At 39.0% G+C, this 25,934-nt stretch overlaps 1 protein-coding gene across 3 annotated transcripts in view; it reads left to right on the top strand.

Annotated features, from left to right (window-relative positions):
- The window catches only part of GSTCD (glutathione S-transferase C-terminal domain containing), a 151,579-nt gene extending 130,592 nt beyond the window's left edge, over positions 1 to 20,987 (top strand). For 2 of the 3 annotated variants that reach the window (XM_070372056.1, XM_070372054.1), the window contains 4 exons: positions 5,937 to 6,070; positions 8,276 to 8,306; positions 12,717 to 12,786; positions 16,887 to 20,986. In XM_070372056.1, the coding sequence (XP_070228157.1) occupies positions 5,937 to 6,070; positions 8,276 to 8,306; positions 12,717 to 12,786; positions 16,887 to 17,023 (372 nt within the window). In that variant the 3' untranslated portion in view covers positions 17,024 to 20,986. Of the gene's footprint in view, positions 1 to 5,936; positions 6,071 to 8,275; positions 8,307 to 12,716; positions 12,787 to 16,886 lie in introns of all 3 variants that reach the window. The other variant, XM_070372055.1, reaches the window with a different exon arrangement.
- The last annotated feature ends 4,947 nt before the right edge of the window (positions 20,988 to 25,934 follow it).

Genomic DNA, 25,934 nt, shown 5'->3' with positions numbered 1-25,934 from the left:
AAGTCTTGGATGTTAAGAAGAAAAAATTTTACAGCATAGTTAGCTCAGCAGTGAACTATACATATGGTTAATATACAAAGAAATATTAATAAAAGACACTGCATGAACACTTAACTAAAATTTAGAGGTAATATTAAGAGGATGACCAAAGGGAAAGGGCATATAAATTATGCAAAAAAAACACCCCACTTTATCTCCTGAAACAGAAAATCAATAGATGGTGTCTAATATTTACAAATCAAAAGAGCAGTGTACGTTTTTTAATTGCAGTATAGTTGATTTACAATGTCATGTTAGTTTCAGGCATATAGCACAGTGATTCAGATATACATATATTTATGTAAATATATATATATACACGCATATTCTTTTTCAGATTCTTTTCCCTTATAGATTATTACAAAATATTGGGTAAAGATCCCTGTGCTATACAGTAGGTCTTTGTTGGTTACCTATTTTATATATAGTAGTGTGTATCTGTTAATCTCAGTCTTCTAATTTATCCCTCCTTTTCCCTTCATAACTGTAAGTTTGTTTTCTGTTTGTGGGTATTTTTGTTTTGTAAATAATTCATTTATATATATATTTTTTAGATTCCACGTATAAGCAATATCATGTATTTGTCTTTCTCTGCCTGACTTTCTCCACTTAGCATGATAATCTGTAGGTCCATCCATGTTGCTGCAAATGCTATCTCATTTTTAAAGGCTAAGCAATGTATATACTCCACTGTATATATTATATATAACATTGTTGTTGTTCAGTCACTAAGTGTGTCCAGCTCTTTGCAACCCCATGGACTGTAGCACATCAGGGGTCATATATATATAACATATATAATTATATATTATATGTATATGTTATATGTATGTGTGAAAGTTGCTCAATCTGTCCAACTCTTTGCAACCCCTTGGATTATACAGTCCATGGAATTCTCCAAGCCAGAATACTGAAGTGGGTAGCCTTTCCCTTCTGCAAGAGATCTTCCCAACCCAGGGATCAAACCAAGGTCTCCCACATTGCAGGTGGATTCTTTACCAGCTGAGCTACCGGAAAGCCCATATGTTTTATATATATATTTATATATATATATACACACACACACACACACACACACACACACACATATAATATATAATGTATAATTAGTATATAATATTTTATTATATTAATCACATATATCATATAATATATTAAATCTATATAATAAATTATAACATATCTATGTTATATGTTATATGTATATGTTATATATATGTATAATGTGTGTGTATATATATATTATATCTATGTTACATCTTCTTTTTTTGTTTTTCAGAATTGCCCTCAGGTGTCAGAACCTCTGCAGAAAGAGCTGTGAGGGCAGACAGCTCTTTCTTTTTTAACATGTTTATTTTTTGGGCTGTGCTGGGTCTTTGTTTAGTTTCAGCCCTTGAAATCTCTGATCTTCGTTGCAGCATCTGGGATCTTTCAGTTGCAGCATGTGAACTTAGTAGCAGCGTGTGGGATCTAGTTCCCTGACCAGGGATTGAATCTGGCCCTCTACATTGGGAACTGGGGTCTTAGCCACGGGACCACCAGGGAAGTCCCTATCTCACATCTTTGTTGTCCATCCCACTCCAGTGTTCTTGCCTGGAGAATCCCAGGGACGGCGGAGCCTGGGGGGCTGCCATCTATGGGGTCACACAGAGTCGGACACGGCTGAAGCGACTTAGCAGCAGCAGCATCTGTTGATGGACACTTAAGTTGCTTCCATGTCTTGGCTATTATAAATAGTACTGCAGTGAAAATTGAGCTGCAAGTATCTTTTCAAATTATGGTTTTCTGTGGATATATTCCCAGGAGTGGGAGTGCTGGATCATATGGTAACTCTATTTTAAGTTTTATAAGGAACCCCCATACTGTTCTCCATAGTGTCTGCACCAATTTATTTTCCTACTAACTGTGTAGGAGGGTTCCTTTTTATCCACACCCTCTCCAGCATTTATTATTTGTAGACTTTTTGACAATGGCTATTCTGACTGGAGTAAGGTGATACCTCACTATAGTTTTGATTTGAAAGAAGCAATATACATTTATTGTATAGAAAAACAGAGGTGGATTTCAGGAAAGAAAACCAATGAGTTGAAAAGCATTATCTGTTCACCAGATTTTCTCTTTGAGTGAAGTGTGTACAGAACAAGGAACTGTTTTTGTCATTCCCTCCTTAGCGTTATTTAAATTTTAAAGCCAATTGCCTATAATATATTACGTGAAAGTTTTTAAAGAGGGAAAACAGGAGATCAGTTGAGACCAAGCTTGCTTCTGTCTAAGATATCTGGTTAAGAATCCTTCTTTGAGAAGCAGTGGCTCAGAGCATGACTGGGTTGAGGCAAATTTAGAGATGATTCAGTTTAGCTTTCTCCTTTTGTAGATACAAAAGTTGAGGCTGCACTTGGGGAAGAGGAATGTAGCAAGTTAATGTGAGAGCTGGGATTGGAGTGACTTCCTGTTTGCTCCTCACATCTAAAGAAAGAAGTAGACAAGGAACATAGAGAATTAGAATAATGGTGTCAGAGAGATTGAGATTAAATCTTGTCTTCGTCATTTATGACCTTGGATTAGCCACTTGGTCTTTTTGTAAAATGGGGAATACAACATCTATATCTGTGGTTTGGACTAAGAAAAGACTATTAAATGTTAAATTAATCTTAAAAAAAAAAAAAAAAGCAAAGAAAAACAACCCCAAGGATAGGATGCCTAGTAAAATCATAAATCTAGCACAAGCTTAGTTTTGGGGGTATGAATAAGGCATAGGCTTACTGTCTTTACCAACATATATTCTTTTAGAATATATGTGTCTTTATCAACATATATTTTCTTAGAGAAGAATCAATCAGCTTTGCCTAGAATCTTGCCTTGTTTTTTAGAAGCTGCCAGTTGAAAGACATTCTGAGAGTGAGTGATGATTAATTTCTTTTATTTACTACCAAATATAGCAAAGATACATGGTTTGAAGTTTCTTGGCTGTTCAGTTATATTTCACTGGCTAACATCATAGGATGTGTTATACTTAGAATTTTTAGGACATGTATTAAATCGATTAATTGAAGTAAGGAAAAGTAAGGGGAAAGCCCTTAATTTATAGTCTCTGAATTCTTCAGCATTTATTTGGATCAATAATATTTACATATACTTTGGAATGTGCATTACCTAGGCCAATGGATACTTTTACAATTCAACTTTTATCTTTTGTTAGAATTCAGTGTATTTACAGAGAACCACAATACTGAATTTTGGGAATCAGTGAAGCACTTGTTTGCTCTGTTCTCCACTAGTTGTTGATTAAGTATGGTGTTTTCCCCCAGCACAGTAACCTTTACTAGATACTCATAGTTTATGTTTTATGCTCTTTCTACAGTTGTCAGATCTATCCAGTGTATATACTAATAAATCTATTCATCCTTTATATATTATATTACAAACTCTCTGGTCATATGTTTAAAATGTACTTAGAAATTAGATTTCATACCAGTTTCTGTAAATAGTAATGGTTTAAGAAAAAAAAAAATTAGATGTATTTCTCTTTGTCTCTTCCTTCCCTTGTCACTCCTTTATGTGTAACTAGAACATGTTCCATTCCTTCTTCTCTTAAATCGGTGGTGAACCTAAGCATGACACCCAGAAATTCTTCATTGAAACAGATGGTCTCTAAGGGTTCCTTCCAGCTCCAAATAAGTTGGTCAGGGAAGGCATAGCATGATGTAGTAGAAAGCCTGTGAGCTTCAGACCTGGATTCAGAGTTCATCTGGAATGCTTGCTGTCTAGGTGACCTTGTCATGATGTTGCAAGAGACATAGTAAGAGCTATTTAAAGTATTAGTTTTAAAAAGAAAAGAATCAAGCAATTAAAACAAGAAAAAAATCTATGTAAAGATTTTTACATCTTGCAGACACTGAATACATGCTAGTTCCCTATGGTGGTGTAATTCCAGAGGATAGTAGGACCAGTGAGATAAAGAAAATGAGAAGGAATGTACAGTATTCCCCCAACCCCCATCTTTGTAATTTTGCTTTCCTTGGTTTCAGTTACCTGTGGTCAGTTATGGTCTGAAATATTAAATGGAAAATTCAAAAAAAAAAAAAAAACCCAATTCCTAAATTTGAAATTATACACTGTCCTCCAACCAGCCCAGGACATGAATAATTCCTTTGTCCAGGGTATTCACGCGATATACATTCTCCCCCCACCAATATAGGAATAAGCATAGTACAGTTGACCCTTGAACTACATGGGTCAGGCTGGGGGTCAGGATCCTGCCCTTCAGGAGCTGCTTTGTTGAGAGTATATACTGAATTGCCCCAAGCTTGAGTTTCCTCACTTCTCGGATGGAGATAATAAAATCTTTCAGGGCTGTTGTGAGCATAGGAGGATGTGTGTGCCATCACCCAGCATAGTTGCCAACACATAAAGGGCACAGGGTGAGTATTGGTCTCTTCTCTCTCCCTCCAGGGGAAGGTGCATCTATAATTTTTACTATGAGGTTTTCTCCAGCCACCCAATGCGAATAAGAACTAGCCTGAATTTCACCCTGCAAAACTGATTTTTAAAAAAAGTGGGCAGATGAAAAAATCCAGGTTCTTTTCGATCCATTAGTTGATGCTCCCTTCACTGGACAGCAGCCTGCCTGGGTGATACTCGCGAGTGAGGCGGGAACGGTGGTTGACAGCAACCACGGAGATAGTTGACCTCTGTGGATTTGAGGGAAGCCTGCAAGGAGGGGAGAATTCAGAAGCAGGGCTGAGAGCAGAGAGCCTGCTTTCCTCTTCTCAATACAGCTTTGTCTTTGGTCTGCCAGTTCAAAAGGGGAATCTGACTTACACTACTTAATATCCAGGAATTTCCAGAAAACCTCCTTGTCTTCACCCTAAAAGCCCTTCAGCCCTCTCCCTACCCTGAAGTTGAAAGATTTGTGTCTAGAAAGGACAATTATAATCCAGTACAACTTGCCTCTGTTCAGAATGAGATCTGAGCATTTTTCTGACAAAATGCTTCATCTTTCAGGATCCTTACATCTGATTTCCTTTTGGAGTCCTAATCTTCCTTATTTAGCCTAATAATTTTCAAAATGGTCTACTTTAGATAATGGTACAGTATAGATATATTTAAGGCATTTATTCTAAAAACATTTTAAAATCATTTTTTCTTTTCATGAATTATTGATGCACTAATCATGACTTCAGTCCACAATGTTTTTCCTTTTTAAATAAACTCTTTAAGAATATTTCACACAAATCATCATTCAGTGTTAAGAATTGTAATTCTATGAATATAAAAAGGAGCTTCATAAATATGATTTGATCAGTTTTATACAACACTGATAAGAATATATTCAGACGGCATTTGAAAAAGTGTTTTCAAATACACTTCTGTTTAATGTTGCAACAGCATTGTGATGTGTCAGTATTATTAACCATAGTTTGTGGTGGAGGAAACTGAAGCCCAAAGATTTTAAATTTCAATCAGCCCAAGATCACCGAGCCATTTAGAGTTCTGAACTAGAAATTCTGATTTCCAAGTAGAGTTCTTGCCAGGATGCCACAGCTGAACTAAAGTTTCAATCAGTAAGAGCATTAGTTTAGACTTGCATACATATTGAATCTTCCATGTTTAACATGACATCAACTTTTCCATTGGATGAATCTTATGCTCCGTTATAAATGTTCCATTTGTAATCTTTCAACCTCTTGCTTAATTTTCTTAATTAATACAAATACCTAATTAGTCCTTTGGCATGTCCAAATGAGAACTATTTAAACTACTCTGAAATAACTTTCTGGTAACGGGAAACCTCTTCAGGAACAATCCTTACAGTTTTGTTGTTTTTTTTCTAATGGCACAAAGTAGCACTGTTAGTTAAAAAGAACGTAGTGCTGAGGTCTGGTCTTACTTTCCAGGTGGCGTTGCACGCGTGTGGAGTGGCGACAGACATGGTGATCGAACACTGCCTCAAAACACGGGCCTCCTTTGTCACGTGCCCTTGCTGTTACGGTTTCATTCAGAACACCTCCAAGGTCAATTTTCCCAAAAGGTGAAATCTTGTGTTCTGCCACAAGGTATCAATATGGGTGTTAAGCCAATACACAAAACTCTTTTGATATAAAGTTGCAGTGAGATCTCAGGCTCCAGCTCATTTCCTTTTTCCACAATGGCAAGCATTGTTTATAAGCTGCATAAGGAAGAGAGGCTCTCCTCCATGTCTGCCCCTCCATATCTACTCCTGGATCCAGCTCTTGCCAAAGTTCAGAACACATCTGTCGAGGAAGAGCAGATCTGACTGGCAGTCAGCACTCCTCTGTACTCGGAGAAAATCATCACCCATGAGAGGCAATAGAGGGCAGTGGTCAAGTGCTAAAAGTTTTCTGTCCCGCTGCTGATATTGGCTCCTCCTTCTTTTGTACATTGTCCCACCTCAGGCAATTCACTTAAATTCACTCTTTTTGCCTACATTTCCTCATCTACAAAAGGGAGATTATAATAATATCTACCTCAGGGTTTTTATGAGAATTGAATGATATACACGTAAATCACTTAGAAGTGGCACAGAGTAAGTACTCAGTAAACACGAGCTGTTGCTAACTACAGCAATAGTTTAAATTCTTCCCGAGGCTAGTGATGATTAACCTGCAAGCTCAATGGCCATATTTACTGTCCTCCTTACCTCACACAGAAAAGGGAGACATTTGCATTGTCATCACTTTAAGTCAACCTGCGCGCACGCTCAGTTACATCCGACTCTTTGTGACCCCATGGACTGTAGCCCGCGAGGCTCCCCTGTCCATGGAATTTTTCAGGCAAGATTACTGGAGCGGGTTGCCATTTCCTCCTCTAGGGAATTTTCCCCACCCAGGCATCAAACCCATGTCTCCTGCATTGTAGGCGGGTTCTTAACCACTGAGCCACCTGGAAAGCCCTGCACTCCCCCTAGTGGAGGGCCATTCTTGGTGTTTGTGACATTTCATTTGATTTATGGTTATTGAGAATCCAGCTGATCATATTAGGCCTGTTAAATATCAGATCAGATCAGTCGCTCAGTCGTGTCCGACTCTTTGCGACCCCATGAATCGCAGCATGCCAGGCCTCCCTGTCCATCACCAACTCCCGGAGTTCACTCAAATTCATGTCCATCAAGTCGGTGATATTATCTAGCCATCTTATCCTCTGTCGTCCCCTTCTCCTCCTGCCCCCAATCCCTCCCAGCATCAGAGTCTTTTCCAATGAGTCAACTCTTCACATGAGGTAGCCAAAGTACTGGAGTTTCAGCTTCAGCATCATTCCTTCCAAAGAAATCCCAGGGCTGATCTCCTTCAGAATGGACTGGTTGGATCTACTTGCAGTCCAGGGGACTCTCAAGAGTCTTCTCCAACACCACAGTTCAAAAGCATCAATTCTTCGGCGCTCAGCCTTCTTTACAGTCCAACTCTCACATCCATACATGACCACAGGAAAAACCATAGCCTTGACTAGACGAACCTTTGTTGGCAAAGTAATGTCTCTGCTTTTGAATATGCTATCTAGGTTGGTCATAACTTTTCTTCCAAGGAGTAAGCGTCTTTTAATTTCATGTCTGCAGTCACCATCTGTAGTGATTTTGGAGCCCAGAAAAATAAAGTCTGACACTGCTTCCCCATCTATTTCCCATGAAGTGGTGGGACCGGATGCCATGATCTTCATTTTCTGAATGTTGATATAGGATATTAAATACCCTGTTAAATATAGGATAGATTAAATATGTTCCTTTGAGTTGTTCAGTCTACAATCTCACTTAACTGATTTTAAAGTCTCAGTTTAGTGTCTGTCAACTTTTCCACTTCTCTGTGGACTTACTGACACTTGCCCCCTTTGTCATTAGGGGAACCACTTCCAGGCCCCACTGTCCCCTTGCCCTAATCACCCTAGGGCCAGGTACCAGACAACTCGGGACAGCCCCTATGCTGAATAACAATAAAACCTACATTTTTAACATGCCTGAATCTGTGTGCACCCATGCAAGGAAGAGAAAATAGTGATTGTGCTTCTCTATCTTTGAAAGAAATTCTTTAAAATGAATCACATACAGATAATGTGCTTTTGTCATTTTATGAAGATACTTCAAACTGGCATTGTTTTTAGTTCAGGATAGCATGATACCCTTCAGATAAAATACATATTTTTGTTTATAGTTTAATTTCTCCAAGACTATTTCCACTCTTTAATCTTTGGTATTTAAGTAATTCATTTTTCTTTTCTATTTCAGTGAACTATTCAAGAAAACATTATCATACAAGGTAACTTTTTTATTTATTTTAATTGGAGGCTAATTACAGTATTGTGTATTTGCCATACATTCACATGACTCAGCCATGGGTGTACATGTGTTCCCCATCCTGATCCTCCCTCCCACCTCCCTCCCCAGCCCATCCCTCAGGGTCATCCCAGTGCACCAGCCCTGAGCACCCTGTCTCATGCATTGAACCTGGACTGGCAATCTATTTCACATATAATAATATATATGTTTCAATGCTATTCTCTCAAATCATCCCACCCTCGCCTTCTCCCACAGAGTCCAAAAGTCTGTTCTTTACATCTGTGTCCCTTTTGTTGTCTCGCATACAGGGTCATCATTACCATCTTCCCAAATTCCATATATATACATTAATATACTATATTGGTGTTTTTCTTTCTGACTTACTTCATTCTGTATAATAGGCTCCAGTTTCATCCACCTTATTAGAACTGATTCAAACGCATTCTTTTTAATAGCTGAGTAATATTCCATTGTGTATATGTACCACAGCTTTCTTATCCATTGGTCTGCTGATGGACATCTAGGTTGCTTCCATATCCTGGCTATTGTAAACAGTACTGCGATGAACACTGGGATACACGTGTCTCTTTCGATTCTGGTTTCCTCAGTGTGTCAGCCAAGCAGCGGGATTGCTGGGTCGTACACACTATCATACATGGGGTCACAAAGAGTTGGACACGACTGAGCGACTGAACTGAACTAAACTGAACACTATCATACTTAAGTATGATACATACTTTTGATACATACAAAAAGGAAACTTTTAAAAGATCTAGATGTTTTGCTCATATACTTTTTATCCCTTCTTTATATTTTCTCTCTCAGATTTCTAATGGAGTATATAATCTACTTACACTTGAATCACTCATGAGCATCTAACACAGATTTTTCTTTTTGGCCAGTCAAGATTAATCTTCAAGTAGCTGACAAGATTTGCAAAAAGTCTGAGAGTTGACCCTACTCACAGGTTAACAAGTTGGCCTGGCACAGTTTTCATGGATGCTAGCAGAAGATAGGAAACCCCTGAGTCAGAGGCAAAGGGCAGTATTGCTCAGAGCAGTAGGAGTAGTTGGACTGTCATCAGTTTCACAGTGACTCCCTGAGCCCCCGTTCCCACAGGGCGGCACAGAAAGGGCCAGGTGACACCTACATGTACAGTGAATTGCATTATAAGGAGGAAACCTGAGCTAGGAAACCCGAATGTTTTAAGATGTAATCTTTAAGTAAGCATGCCTCCCCTTTTCTGCAGAGGGAGAGAGGGGAATTTCCAAGTCTGTATAGTTTCCAGGACTGTTCACTTTGAAAGGATTATCTGGAACAGAGGCACATTTTTTCTGTAAAAGGTAGTAAATACTTTAGGCTTTGCTGGGCACTTGCAAATCTCCCACATATTCTACATCCTCCTTGTCATTGTTGTTACTGGTATACAACTCTTTGAAAGTGTGAAAACCCTTCTTAATTTGCAAGCCATACAAAAACAGTTCATAGACTGAGTTTGGCCAATGGGCCAGACATAGTTTGCCAGTTCCTGGTCTGGAACAAAGACAGTGCCTCTTCTCATAAGATGTAAAGAAACACAAGAGACCCACAGAGAACTGTCTTCCAGCAAGAGTCAGAACATTGCACAGTTTTGAGTCACCAGTCTGAGCAAAACAGTTTGCAGCTTTCTGACCATCACTATGAACTAATTAATTGATCAGTGATGTTGATGTAATACAATCTAAGAAATGGTGATTTTGAGAGAAATATACAAATAATCCCATTAAAAGCTAATAAATTAGTCTGTATTCTTAGTTTGGTTAATTCCACTTCTTGCACAGACTCACTAAAAATATGCAATCTCAGTCTCATTTTATATACCAGCCCCTGCTTTCTAGGAATTTTACCTTCTTCCCCTTCCAACAGAGAAACTGTGAGATAAAGTAACCTAAAAATGCTCATTTCTTCCACCTTGGCCTCTATGTCTCCCTCACCTCTACTTTGCAACTCTTAAACACCCGTCTCTAGTTCTGTCTCCTGCCTGCCTTCACCTCTCCCCCTTCCCCAGCTCTCCCACCCCCACCCGTCCAAGTACGGAACTTGAGTGTTCACGCATTCATCCAGAACCAGAATTATTTCATCTTTGCTTACTGGGTTTAAAATCTTCATATTCTAGAGAACTGTAGGTTTTTTGGGAAACATCAGGACCTCAGGGACTTTATTTTCATAATATTTAAAACACCTCATCTTTTTGCCAAAGGCCTTAAAATAAAAAATGAACTGAAAAATAAACAAAGAACAAACACTAGAGCCTTGCTTGAATCCCTCCTCTAGGATGCTAAGTGAAAAACCTAGGGTGCCACAGCCTCATTGTCTGGGAAAAGAAATCTAACATTTCTGGAGTCAGAAGGCACAGGGCACCCAGGCACTTCAGAGAACATAAAACTCCCTGGTACCCCAGTTCTGTTTATTTCCTCTTCCTCCCACACCCCAAATCTGCTTGGCCACCCCACCTGCCCTTTGAGTATCTTTTAAGTGTGAATGTACTATGAAGTTTTAAACCTCTTGCATGCTGCTGCAAGATGATATCTCAGTATTTCTTAACCATGGCAGGTGGGTGGCAGGCAGAACCAAATGGACTTAGTGCCCCATTATCTTGAGAGTCACTTTGGAAGTGTTTTTCTCCACAGTCCAATTTAACCAGCAAACCCTTACTGAGTACCTCCTATATGCCTTCCCCTTTCAGAATTTTACTTCTACTGGGAAGAACACATACACAGGTAATTCCAATAAAATATGGTGAGACTTATCAGGACAAGGGAAACGAACCTCATATGAGGTTCTGATTGTTGCAACATCATCTTTACTTAAAGTGAATCTTAATTTATAAACATGTGGACAAAGGGCAGGCTTTGCATTGACTTTTCTTCCAATTATAGAGTTATAAGCTTTTCTTCTTCTCCTTTGTTTATGCCAGTTCGCAGGACCTTAATAAAAGTTATTCATTTGAATCATTTTATTAGTATCGGGCTTCCCTCATGGTTCAGTTGGTAAAGAATCTGCCTGCAATGCAGGAGACCCGGGTTCAATTCCTGGGTCGGGAAGATCCCCTGTAGAAGGAAATGGCAACCCACTCCAGTATTCTTGCCTGGAAAATCCCATGGACAGAGAAGCCTGATGGGTTACACTCCATGGGGTCACAAGAGTCAGACACGACTTAGCGACTAAACCACCACCCATTACCACTAAATTTTATAGTGAGCATTAAAGTGTTTTTGTTTTTTAATGTGTAAAAGTTGAGACAAAAGTAACCCTTCAAAAAGAAACAGCATCTCACAAAAACGTATTTAATAAGTTAATCAGAATAACCCTTTAGAAAAAAATGAGTCCTCAAATTGAATGTCCAAAAACCCAAGGAGACAAATGATGGATCTGAGTGTAGCGAGTTTGCTAAACTGTCAGGTAAGATCATTTACACACTTGGAAACCACAGCTGCTCGGAATGAACAGTTGTCATGGGAACACTGCAGTTATCTTAGCTCCTAATCACTCACCTTTGTGTAGTTGCAGATTTAAGAGTGCAGGGCAGACCCTTCCCCTCTCTGTCCCTTTAAAGCCTTGTTCTTCAGTAAGGTAATCTTTCCTAAAATTGTGAAGCAGAAGCAATAATGTCCCTTCCGTTCTTTCCAGTCCCCTTTACAGTCTATGTACAGTGCATCTGCGTGCCTGAGTGGGTTGCCACACCTTCCTCCAGGGGATCTATCCTCCTCCAGGGATCAAACCAGCATCTCATGTCTTCCGCGTTGGCAGGCGGGTTCTTTACCACTAGTGCCGCCTGGGAGGTGCTAAGCACATCTATGTGCATCTAAATAGATGCACTTCCTGCAGCCTCTGGAGTGAGTGAGAGGAGGGTGAGCCAGCCTCCTTTCCTCTGAAGGGACTGACTGGACAGAAGGGTACAGCACTGTGCCGGGACGTGGGAGAACTGCAGAGGCCACAGCCATGATCTTCTCGAGTACTTCCTTTCCTTCTTGTAGTGGAGGAAAAGCCACTTAGAATGTCTTCCTGGAGCCATGTTCCTGAGACTCAAATTTTATTAAAAGGGAAATATAAGTGACTTTTAGGTCTTTGAGTTTAACACACTATAACCACAAATTGTAACCATATTTTGGCTAAAAGCAGCAGGTTAAAGAGCCCTGAGGACCTTCCATGCATCTGTTCTTAAGAACTACATCTGAAGACCACTCTACTTAAAGGGAGAAAAATTATTGAGTGCTGTTTTCTGAAAATGCGATCTGTGCAGCACTTTATTTAATTAAGCGATGTAGAGTTCCAGAAAAATAAGTGAATTTTTTTTTTAACTTTAAAGAAGATTTTTTTAAAAGCCACATTCTATTGCTTTTTCTTTCAGGAACACATGATTCTATGCAGATTTGCAGACCAGACAGCTGTCCAGCTTCCACCCCAGCGAAGGCTCATAGGTATGGGTTTTCCCAGAGCAGCTGTTGCATAGATTATGTCCACGATGCCTAGGAATGAATGAACCAATGCTATACGGGAAAGTGGGAAGCCACTGCATGGTCCATTTATCAGTGAGACACTCAAGTTGTTTTTCCCAGAAAAAAAAATCCATCTTGAAAAGAGCTCTAACTATAAGAATATTTTATCCCATTTTTTGTTAACATTAATACTTCCAAATGTATTTTCAGTGTTCATATGTTGAGTAGATTTATGTTAAATATTTTTCTTACTGTTACAAACAAACTGAAGAATCTCTCAAAAGCCATAGAAGAAAATACTAAAGATGGAAAAATCAACTATGCATACCAAAATTGATGTATTACAAAATGTATAAACAAGGATGATAATGTTTTCTTTCACAGAAAATATATACTCGTATAATATTAATCATAGACCAATTTATTTGACATTTATAATATTAAACATTACCTAACTTGGAAGAAAAATAGTATTTCAAGTTTAAGAATGAATTTATCCAAGGCTTTGCTTTAGAAAGAGAAATCATGTTTAGAAAGATAATAGCAGCTAACAGGAGAAGGTAATGGCACCCCACTCCAGTCCTCTTGCCTGGAAAATCCCATGGATGGAGGAGCCTTGTAGGCTGCAGTCCATGGGGTCGCTAGGAGTCGGACACGACTGAGCGACTTCACTTTCCCTTTTCACTTTCATGCATTGGAGAAGGAAATGGCAACCCACTCCAGTGTTCTTGTCTAGAGAATCCCAGGGACGGGGGAGCCTGGTGGGCTGCCGTCTATGGGGTCGCACAGAGTCGGACACGACTGAAGTGACGCAGCAGCAGCAGCAGCTAATAGCTATTGCACATTTTAGCTTAGCTAAATGTCCTCCACCCACTATCTCAGTAAATTCTTATAAAAATACATGTGGAATATGTGCTGTTTTTTCACATTTTACAGGTAGGAGAATGGGGCAAAATCTTGCCCAGGACTGGTAGATGGTGAAGCCACACTGTAAACCCAATTTATTTGATTCTAGACGTAAAGCTCCATTTCTGCAGTGACCATCAGTGACAGAGTGACATTACTGGAAGGTTAGGTTCCAAAATTAGGGCTTAACATGATTGAATGGAGTCAAAACTAATCTTAAAAATGATTCAAAAGGCCGCCCATTGAAGGCTGTCATGATGGAGCAGAAAACGGATTGCTGATTCTTTGGCCCAGCACTGGGTGTAGTAATTAGCTTGCATTCAGAGACCACATTGTACGTGAAATAGTTATCTGTAAACTCTAAAGTCCAAGTCAGCATAGCTGTATCATCATGGTTGGAGAGGCATTTGAGACCTGAGTCTGAAGGGACAAGAGATTTCATTCTTTGTCTCACACTCTAGGGTGTGAACATACAGAAGAAGCTTGTAATCTCCCTCTTTGATTATTTTTCCTTCTTCCTCTTTTTCCCATCCTCACATTTTGAGTAGCTGAATGCATATTTAAATGCAGTCAAATATATATATATATATATCTGCTAAGTCACTTCAGTTGTGTCCGACTCTGTGCGACCCCATAGACGGCAGCCCACCAGGCTCCCCCACCCCTGGGACTCTCCAGGCAAGAACACTGGAGTGGGTTGCCATTTCCTTCTCCAATGCATGAAAGTGAAAAGTGAAAGTGAAGTCGCTCAGTCGTGTCCTACTCTTGGCGACCCCATGGACTGCAGCCCACCAGGCTTCTCCATCCATGGGATTTTCCAGGCCAGAGTACTGGAGTGGGGTGCCATTGCCCTCTCCATATATATATATATATATATATACACACACACACACATATATATATGTGTATATATATAGAGAGAGAGAGATACCATTTATACATATATATCAAGTTACATTTGCTACAACTCCACTAGACTCAATCAAAGAATAATTGGTGTGGTGGGTGGGGGTGTACCTGTTGATGTTTTAGGCATCAAATGAGAAGGGAGTGGCTGGAAGGGAAATTGCTAGAGTTGAGGAAGAGCCTTTGGCAAGATTGCTGGCATGAAGGCAGGGAAAGTCAGGTTCAAAGTCACTGACTCCATCAATTCTACATCTCTTCTTGGCACAAGCCATAGTTTTGTTCCGTAAACATTTGAGGAAGCTCCCCAGACCCTAAAAGGTAGACTACCAACATCTGAATTTCAGTTGTGAAGACACTTCTTCAACATGTGAAAACAAGAGACTCTTCCATGTAATGCAAAAGGAAAAATTATCCAGACTGGGATCAAAGCCAAGGGTAAATGAGCTGCAGTGTAAACCTAGGGTGGGTACTGAAGGAATGCAGAGCATCCCTTTCTGACAGAGAATGTTTCATTTTAAATTGAAGGGTAGGTGGGGTGGAGGGGGACACATTTACAGATGTCTTAAAGGAGGAACAATATTTTAAGGAAAAAAAAGAATTGACAGCCATGCAGCTGTTGATGAAGGGGCCATTTAGCCTAAATGGAATTCTAGACATCTCTTTTTATAACATTTCCATCACAGTCCATCCTTTATGGCATGGGGCCTTTTAAGAGAAATATACAAAATATTTTGAATCTTTCGTTGTCAGTTTCTTAGCTACTGATTTTGTTGCAGGAAGGGGGACCCCTTCCAGGGCCCGAAACTGGGCTCTTGTCTAGCACTCGGAAATGAATTGTCCGAGGAGACACATGTGCTGACAAAGCAAGAGATCCTATTGGGAAACAGCACCCGGGTGGAGAGCAGCAGGGTAAGGGAACCCAGGAGAACTGCTCTGCCACGTGGCTCGCAGTCTCCGGTTTTTTGGTGATGGGATTAGTTTCCGGGTTGTCTTTGGCCAATCATTCTAATTCAGAGTCTTTCCTGGTGGCGCACGCATCACTCAGCCAAGATGGATGCTAGCAAGAGGGATTCTGGGAAGTGGACGGACACACGCGGTGTCTCCTTTCGACCTTTCCCAAACTCTTCCGGGTGGTGGTGGCTTATTAGTTCCGTATTCCTTACCAGGATCTCCCGTCATAAAACAACTCATGCAAATTGTTACTATGGTGCCTGGCCAGGGCGGGCGGTTTCAATCAGTGTGCTTCCCCTAACAATTTCACCTTCCTCTGTTTTTCTGGGCGGATTCATGTCTTCCACAGAAGAACTTTTCTATTTCAGTTATGCCTTCACTTCTAAGGCTGTTTTAGCTTAGCAATTTCTACGGTCATTCAAACAAATCATTTTAAAATGATGCATAGGCCTTATTATAATTGTTGAGGAAAAAATGGAGTGAAGTTCCGCATAGTCAATAACCTTTTTTTCCAAGATGATGAAAAGTTTATATATTGAATTTAAAGAAATGGAAAGTATAAAAGCAAACCTTAGCTTTGAATGTATTCAACCTCAAATCAGTCCGTTGTGTTTTTTTTTCCCCTAGCTACTTTGAAATAGAAGTTTGCATTTGCCAAAGGACACAAAATAACTGCTTTACTTGCCAGTCAGGTTTCCTTTTTTGTTTTCCAAGATTAGAAAGAAAATTGAATACCACTGTTTCATAGGGGTGTGGGCACTCCATTAAATTAAGATAATATTACACTCAGCATTACACATCCACCTGAAATAATCAACACACAATTGAGAATTTTCTCAAATATATTCTATTTCTCATTTCTTCATTGTATTCTGAAAACTCCAACTGCAAAATATAATATGTCTTTGAAGTGTCCCTTTGTCTGGATGTTATTTTGGACATTCTTAAAGACAGATTTTTCTTTTTCTACAATATGGCAGATAATGTCTTTTCATAGAGGGTGAAGAGAAAAGGTCTTAACATGGATTTTTACCAAAGTGGGGAATTTGTAGTTTTTTTATTTGAGATTTATTTATAAATACATCTTAAAAGATTAATGTTTAAATTACTAGCAGCAATAAATCTGTGAAATTGTCTTATATTTGTTATTGTCTTCTCTCCATACTGATCAAGAATTAAATTGAAAGAGACCAAACAGGATGTGGGGGCAAACATCATTGTACATAATAGATTTTGTCATTGTGTAGAGCCCCTTAAACAGACTGACTCTGCACTGTTAGCTGAAGGGCATCTCATGATACCATTTTTACATATTTCAGGAAAACAGTGCATGTGCCTGGTGGACCTGGATCGAGCAAGAGCTGCAGAAGAACATGGCTTCTCTGTTCAAGTGATATCCATGGAGCCAGAGAGCTGCTCTCCCAAAAATAACATGATCGTGGGAGTCCCCATTTAGAGCAAGATATTCACATTTGATGTTTTGCCATCCCTCTCCGTGATAAAAGCCCGGTGGCATTCAGGAGAGTCTTAGCATAACTAGGAAACAGCAGTAGCCATCTTGATCCTATTGTGCTCAGGAAAGAACCCAGCAGGAAAGTCTTAGAAGAGGGCTGCCTGCGAAGCATCACAAATGCTCTTGTAATGTGTGATTAAAGGACTGCTGATTTTCATAGTGAGAATCCTCTGAAGTCTCAGCTGCTGGCAGAGTGATACTCAGGAGAGGAGGTTCCATCACTGGAATAACAATTTCCTTCTCATCTCACAGCTTTTCTGATCTTGCCAGTGTGGTATTCAGTGCAAAATAGTGTACTCACACTCTTATAATCATTTAGAGATTCAAATGGAGACCAAAACTTGACTCGGTGGGTTTTTTTGTTTTTTATATTTTTAGCAATTGTACTTTTTAAATAATTTTTTTCAAAAACCCAGGCAAATAGTTACAGTATGCTTGTATTTTTAAGCTGGGGTGAGTTGGACTTCTATATCATTTCATGTACTCCTTTTAAATATACTTCTCATAAATTACCAAATGAGATCATTGCTGGTTCAAACAATTTACATGAAGATATTATAAAATAATTTTGGTAAATTTCCCATTACAAGAACATGTAATTGGGACTTAAATTCTAACTAATTAGTCAGTACATTGATTTATTAATTCAAGTCAATAAATAATTATTGCAGATCCATTAATTTCAAGATGCTGGCCTAGGTTCTTCTAAGGATATGAAGATGAGTTGCAGGAGACACAGTGCCTTGCCTGTAGAAGTAAATCATGATTCAAAAGAAAGGTTCATGAATGAAGTTCTTTATATCGTAATGTAATGTGTGGTCCCAGGATTTGTTTTTCAGATACCAATCATTTTTTATTAATTTTTTTTGGGGGGGTAAAACTTACTGAGTATAACTTGGAGGTAGAAGTAATAGAGTACAGAGGCTTATTTGAGTAATTCTCCCCACTCAAATTGTTCTTATTCCACCAGCCAGAGTTTTTAAAACCAGCTGCCATGTCCTTTCTCACATGCTGCTGATTATTTTTTTTACATGTCCTGAGTATTCCACTTGAGATAAAATTTATTTCATCGATTTTGATGTTTTCAACCCCTGTCCCCTATATGACACATATCATGATAAGAAAGGGCTTTAATAAATAACTATTTCATTACTGTGGATTAAAACACAGGAATAATTTATCACAGGGACAGGGGTTTGAACTCTTGCTTTCTAGGCTAAAATTAAATAAAAGAAGCAACCATCAGCCCTAAGTATCTTAGTCATTTGCACCTGTAAACATACCATGCTCTTTTATCCTAGAATGTCTTTTTTTAAATTGAGGTATAATTACAGACAATAAAATAACAGATTTTAAGTATTCTTACTTAAGTATAGTTAATACAGTTTGTGCAACCACCACCAGAAATAAGATATAATGGATTTCTATCAGCCCAAAAATTCTCTCATCTGCTTTCTGTCCGATTTCCCCCACCCCAAAGGCAACCACTCTCTGATTTCTATCATCCTACATTTGTTTTGCCTATGTTTGTCCTTCATGTAAATGAAATCATTTAGTATACTGTCTTTTGTGTCTGGCTTCTTTTGCTCAACATGGTATTTTTTGAGAAATATCCACTTTGTTGTGTGTATCAATGCTTTCTTTTTATTCCTAAGTGTTATTTCATTGTATAAATGTATCAGAATGTGTTTATGCATTCTCCTATTTGTATTTATATGGATTGTTTTCACTTTGAGGATGTTATGAATAAGGTCTATGAACATGCTTCTACAAGCCTTTATGTAGACATATATTTTCCTCTCTCTTGGATAAATACCCCATAGTAGAATTGCTGGGTTGCTGAGGAAGTGAATGTCAATTGCCAAACAATTTTCCAAAGTGGTTGTACCATTTTAAATATGTTCCCACCAGCAATGTATAAAGGCTGTAGTTCTCCACATCCTCACCAACTTTTGATGTTGTCAGTTTTTTAAATTTTTACCACTCTGCTGCTGCTGCTGCTAAGTCGCTTCAGTTGTGTCCGACTCTGTGTGACCCCATAGACGGCAGCCGACCAGGCTCCCCCATCCCTGGGATTCTCCAGGCAAGAACACTGGAGTGGGTTGCCATTTCCTTCTCCAATGCATGAAAGTAAAAAAGTGAAAGTGAAGTCTCTCTGTCGTGTCCGACTCTTAGCGACCCCATGGACTGCAGCCTACCAGGCTCCTCCATCCATGGGATTTTCCAGGCAAGAGTACTGGAGTGGGGTGCCATTGCTTTCTCTGCTCTAGTGGATGTGAAATGATATCTCATCATGGTTTTAATTTTCATTTCTCTGATAACTGGCATGTGAAGTATCATTTCTAAAGAGTCTCCTCAAGTCTTTTGCTCATTTTTTTAAACAGGTAATTTGGAGTTTTTTAATTATCATGTATTCTGAATTTGAGTCTTTTTGTCATATATTGAGACTATTTTTCCCAGTCTGTGGCTTACTTACTCATTTTCATAATGAATGTTTCAATTTTTAATAAGCCTAATTTATCTGTATTTTCCTTTTATAGTTAATATTTTCTGTGTCCTCTCTAATAAATCTTTACTTATCCTAAGATTATAAAAATTATTCCTGTGTTTTCTTATAGAAACTTTATGGTTCCAGCTTTTTATATTTAGGTCTGTGATTCATCTCAAATCAATATTCACTTACACAGGTAGGCTTTGAGGAACATACAGTTGTTTCAGTGGCATTTGTTTAAAAACCTTTCCTTATTGACTTTACTTGGCACTTCAGTTGAAAATCAGCTGATGTATATGTATGCATCTGTTTCTAAATTCTCTAGTCTGTTCCATTAATCTGTTCGATTACTGGAGCTTTATAGTAAGTCTTGACATTAGATAGCTTGTCTTCCAATTTTTTTTACTTTCCAGATTATTTTGTCTGTTCTAAATCCATTGTTTTTCCATATAAATTTTTAATTGGCTTATCAGTTTATTTTAAAAGCAAAAGGCCTGCTGAGATTTTTGGTGTTGCCTAGAATCTTTAGATCAATTTAGGGAAAATGAACATATTAACAATATTGAATCTTACAATCCATGAATATAACGTGCCTTTCCATGCATTTTGATCTTCTTTAATAACTCCCAGCAGTATTTTGTAATTTTCAGTGTAGATGCTTTGTTTATTACTATTTGATATCAATAGTTTTGATGCTGTCACCTTGAGGTTTTCCAGCTGGGATGGCTGAGGCCAGTCCTAGACATGGGTATTAACAATTGCCCTTGGATCATGATTTTTCTGTGTAAATTCTTGCCAGGATTTCTTCTCAGCCAGAGCAAATAAAAAGAGTTGGATGCAGGCAACAGGAAGGCTGTTGCAGTGACAGCAATCTGAGTAAGTGACCTGGTCTCACCCCTACCTCCGTCCATCAAAAATAATGCTACTCCTCACTAATTTATCTCCTGCCATGGTGGTAATATTAGAAGCCAGAGCTTAATGTTTATTGACTTTTGAGCCTGGCCCAGAGAAGCAGGGATATAATTATTAATGACTAAACAACCTTATCTTATTTAAGGAGACAAATTTCAGTTCTATTAGAAAACAGTATTTTCAGTCCATGCATGCAAAATGAAATGCATGTGATGATAATTATTTCACCTCCTTCTCAAGATTTTGGCTTCAAGTGCTGCCTACTCCATGGTTCCAGAAATTTGGCATTAATAGAACTTCCATATAGTGACACCTATTTTCCTGTTGATTTTCACAATTAGAGATACAGTCCTGTGGAAGTAATGAAATCGTAATAAAACATACATTTTTTTAGGTACAATTTTAAAAAAAAGTAGTTTTTGAATAGATTTTTGAAATTATACCAGAAATACATGTGTGTTGGGCAGAAACTAAAAGATGTGGTAAACAAAAAGAGGAAACACTTTAAGGTAACTGTTAATCCTGTATTATATTCCTTCCTAGACTTTGTTCTGCACACACACACACACACACAGATTTATTTAACACAATAAACTGTGGAAAATTCTTCAAGAGATGGGAATACCAGACCACCTGACCTGCCTCTTGAGAAATATATATTGCAGGTCAGGAAGCAACAGTTAGAACTGAACATGGAACAACAGACTGGTTCCAAATAGGAAAAGGAGTACGTCAAAGCTGTATATTGTCACCCTGCTTATTTAACTTATATGCAGAGTACATCATGAGAAACGCTGGACTGGAAGAAGCACAAGCTGGAATCAAGATTGCCGGGAGAAATATCAATAACCTCAGATATGCAGATGACACCACCCTTATAGCAGAAAGTGAAGAGGAACTCAAAAGCCTCTTGATGAAAGTGAAAGAGGAGAGTGAAAAAGTTGGCTTAAAGCTCAACATTCAGAAAACTAAGATCATGACATCTGGTCCCATCACTTCATGGGAAATAGATGGGGAAACAGTGGAAACAGTGTCAGACTTCATTTTTGGGGGCTCCAAAATCACTACAGATGGTGACTGCAGCCATGAAATTAAAAGACGCTTACTCCTTGGAAGGAAAGTTGTGACCAACCTAGATAGCATATTGAAAAGCAGAGACATTATTTGCCAACAAAAGTCCGTCTAGTCAAGGCTATGGTTTTTCCAGTGGTCGTGTATGGATGTGAGAGTTGGACTGTGAAGAAAGCTGAGTGCCAAAGAATTGATGCTTTTGAACTGTGGTGTTGGAGAAGACTCTTGAGAGTCCCTTGGACTGCAAGGAGATCCAACCAGTCCATTCTGAAGGAGATCAGCCTTGGGATTTCTTTGGAAGGAATGATGCTAAAGCTGAAACTCCAGTACTTTGGCCACCTCATGTGAAGAGTTGACTCATTGGAAAAGACTCTGATGCTGGGAGGGATTGGGGGCAAGAGGAGAAGGGGACGACAGAGGATGAGATGGCTAGATGGCATCACCGACTCGATGGACATGAGTTTGAGTGAACTCCGGGAGTTGGTGATGGACAGGGAGGCCTGGCGTGCTGTGATTCATGGGGTCGCAAAGAGTCGGACACGACTTAGCGACTGAACTGAACTGAACTGAATACTGTATTTTGGAGAAGAAAATGGCAACCCACTCCAGCATTCTTTCCTGGGAAATCCCATGGACAGAGGAGCTAGGTGAGCTATCTCTTCATGGGGTCACAAAAGAATCAGACACAGCTTAGCAATTAAAAAACAACAATACTGTATTTGCTAGGTACTATTCTAAGCCCTTTACAAATACCTTAGTCTCTTTTTAAAGTCATTCAATCCTCATAATGACCCTCAAAGGTAGCCACCATTAGTAATCCCATCTTACAGAACTAAGACCAGTGTTTCATAGTAAGAACAGACCTAGGTTTGAATTTAACCAGTAATTGGCAGAGATACTATTCAAATTCAGGCTCCTCAACAATCCTCTTAGGATTGGCTGAAACAACCTATGGTAACTAAATCCTTGTACCTTTTGAAGTTCTACACAAGAAAGATGTATTTTTTGCTTATACTACATATCCATCCAAGTTAGCGCTGACTACACTATCATGCCTGACCAAGCAGCCTCTACCAGGAACATGGCTAGTCTGGTGGCAAAGAAGAAAAGACATGGCCCACTATCAGCCCCCTACTAAAGATTCTGCTCAAGTCTCTTGTACTTCCCTTCCCTCAGTTTGTTGACTAATGCAAATTACATAGCCCCTCCTGAGTTTAAGGTGGGGAGATACATATATAAACCCTTTGGGGTGGAGGTTGCAGGTAATTTCAAACAATAATGTACCGTCAGCAATGTATTTGAAGGAGAAAGAGAAGAAAAGGAAAAGAAGGAAGGAAGGAAGAAGTAAACAAAGAAAAGGCCATTGCATCTTCCAGTTGAGAAATTGTCTAAATCTGGTTGCAGCAAATTCGGGCTGCAACCCGAATTACTCTTTGTTGTGGTGTGTGGGCTTCTCATTGCAGTAGCTGTCCTGTTGCAGAGCTTGGACTCTAGGCACAAGGGCTTCAGTAGTTGCAGCCCATGGGCTCAGTACTTGTAGTATTCAGGCTTAGTTGCTCCATGGCCTGTGGTATCTTCCTGGACCAGGGATTAAACCTGTATCCCCTGCATTGACAGGTAGATTCTCAACACTGGACGACCAGGGAAGTCCCTGGACTTTTCATACTTACTTTCAGAAAGGAATTTTCGAGAAAGAAATACTCAAAGGAGTTGTTTTTATGGTTGCCAAAGGTTGGAGAAATTTCTATTAAAAGGAGTTTCAGATTTGCAAATTCTGCCTCCTTTGTTAAAGTGCTTGATCTATATAATGCCAGGTATTCCTTCAGTAAGGTATGAGTTTACACACCTAGGAATGTAAGATTATATCCCTGTACCCTTAACTGGGGCTTCCCTTGTAGCTCAGTGGTAAAGAACCCACCTTCCAAGCAGGTTCAATCTCTGGTTTGGAGAAGTTCCCCTAGAGAAGGAAATGGCAACCTGCTCCCATATTTCTGCCTGGTAAGTCCCATGGACTGAGGAGCTTGTCAGGCTACGGTCCATGGGGTCACAAACAGTCGGACACAACTTAGCCATTAAACCACCACCACCACCCTTAACCAACATAGGTGTTATCAGAATTTTGTTTTAATCTTGGCCAATTTGATGGTCAAAATCCTATTTTCTTTTGATATTCATTCTTGACATTATTCACATAATTGCATACTCTTCATATGTTTACTGGCCATTTAAATTCTGCCTATTCATCAACTTATTCATTTAATCAACACATATGTTGACCTCTTGCATTAAGACCAAGTATTGTGTACATATTTCTGGCTCATTTTTTATCTAGTACCTTCATCTTTTACATAAAGATTAGTAAAGATTTATTCTTTGTATATATTTATATATGTATTTATTTATGAGGTTTTTTTAAATTTAAATGTATTTGTTTTAATTGGAGGCTAATTACTTTACAATATTGTATTGGTTTTTCCATACATCAACATGAATCTGCCACAGGTGTACACGTGTTTCCCATCCTGAACCCCCCTCCCTCCTCCCTCCCTGTACCATCCCTCTGGGTCATCCCAGTGCACCAGCCCCAAGCATCCTGTATCCTGCATCGAACCTGGACTGGCCATTCGTTTCTTATATGATATTATACATGTTTCAATGCCATTCTCCCAAATCATCCCACCCTCTCCCTCTCCCACAGAGTCCAAAAGACTGTTCTATACATCTGTGTCTCTTTTGCTGTCTCACATACAGGGTTATTGATACCATCTTTCTAAATTCCATATATATGTGTTAGTATATAGTATGAGTTTTATTTTTTAATTTTTATTGGAGTATAATTGATTAACAGTACAACAGACTGGTTCCAAATAGGAAAAGGAGTATGTCAAGGCTGTATATTGTCACCCTGCTTATTTAACTTATATGCAGAGTACATCATGAGAAATGCTGGACTGGAAGAAGCACAAGCTGGAATCAAGATTGCTGGGAGAAATATCAGTAACCTCAGATATGCAGATGACACCACCCTTATGGCAGAAAGTGAAGACAAGCTAAAGAGCCTCTTGATGAAAGTGAAAGTGGAGAGTAAAAAGTTGGCTTAAAGCTCAACATTCAGAAAATGAAGATCATGGCATCTGGTCCCATCACTTCCTGGGAAATAGATGGGGAAACAGTGGAAACAGTGTCAGGCTTTATTTTTGGGGGCTCCAAAATCACTGCAGATGTAATTGCAGCCATGAAATTAAAAGACACTTACTCCTTGGAAGGAAAGTTATGACCAACCTAGATAATATATTAAAAAGCAGAGACATTACTTTGCCAACAAAGGTCTGTCTAGTCAAGGCTATGGTTTTTCCTGTGGTCATGTATGGATGTGAGAGTTGGACTGTAAAGAAGGCTGAGCGCCGAAGAATTGGTGCTTTTGAACTGTGGTGTTGGAGAAGACTCTTGAGAGTCCCTTGGACTGCAAGGGGATCCAACCAGTCCATTCTAAAGGAGATCAGTCCTGGGTGTTCTTTGGAAGGACTGATGCTGAAGCTGAAACTCCAGTACTTTGGCCACTTCATGTGAAGAGTTGACTCATTGGAAAAGACTCTGATGCTGGGAGGGATTGGGGGCAGGAGGAGAAGGGGACGAGAGCGAATGAGATGGCTGGATGGCATCACTGACTCGGTGGACATGAGTTTGAGTGAACTCTGGGAGTTGGTGATGGACAGGGAGGCCTGGCGTGCTGCAGTTCATGGGGTCGCAAAGAGTCGGAAACGACTGAGCGACTGAACTGAACTGAACTGAAAGGTTTATTTATGGATTAAGGACTTTTGTTAATTACATTGCAGTTTAAGTTGGCCTTTCCAGAGGAAGGTGTTGTGTCTGTTTTTGTTTAGTTATAAATTTTAAAATACACATTTGTTCATATATTGTCACTCTTGTGATTTCTGCTTAGAAAGATTTTTCACACACAGTGATTAAAAAAAAATACCTATATTTTTGATGTTCTAATTCTTAGTTTTTACATTTAAACTTTTACTCAGCAAGAATTTCTTTTGTGGGGGTAGTTTGAGGTAGAAATTCAATATTTCTTTTCATGTTATTAGTTACATTTCCCCATACTATTATAAAAATCTAACTTTTTCCATTTATTCCAGATGCCTTTAGAATATTAAGTATGTGTTAGGCTTTCTTCATTTTTATTCTTTCCATTTGAATTCTAGTACCAACCAGAATCACACTTGGTTTGACATCTAGCAAGGTAAGTTTTATCTTTGGTAGTAATTTAAAGGGTTTGTGACCTGAGACAGATAATGTGTGAACCTCTCCTGAAATTGCACCCCATGTTTCAAATGGACATGTGTTTTCCTAGTCTTTATTAGACTCTTAATT

Source organism: Bos mutus, chromosome 6 (genome assembly GCF_027580195.1).
Source record: "Bos mutus isolate GX-2022 chromosome 6, NWIPB_WYAK_1.1, whole genome shotgun sequence".
In the NCBI taxonomy this organism is placed as follows: domain Eukaryota; kingdom Metazoa; phylum Chordata; class Mammalia; order Artiodactyla; family Bovidae; genus Bos; species Bos mutus.
This window is presented reverse-complemented; position numbering and strand designations above follow the sequence as displayed.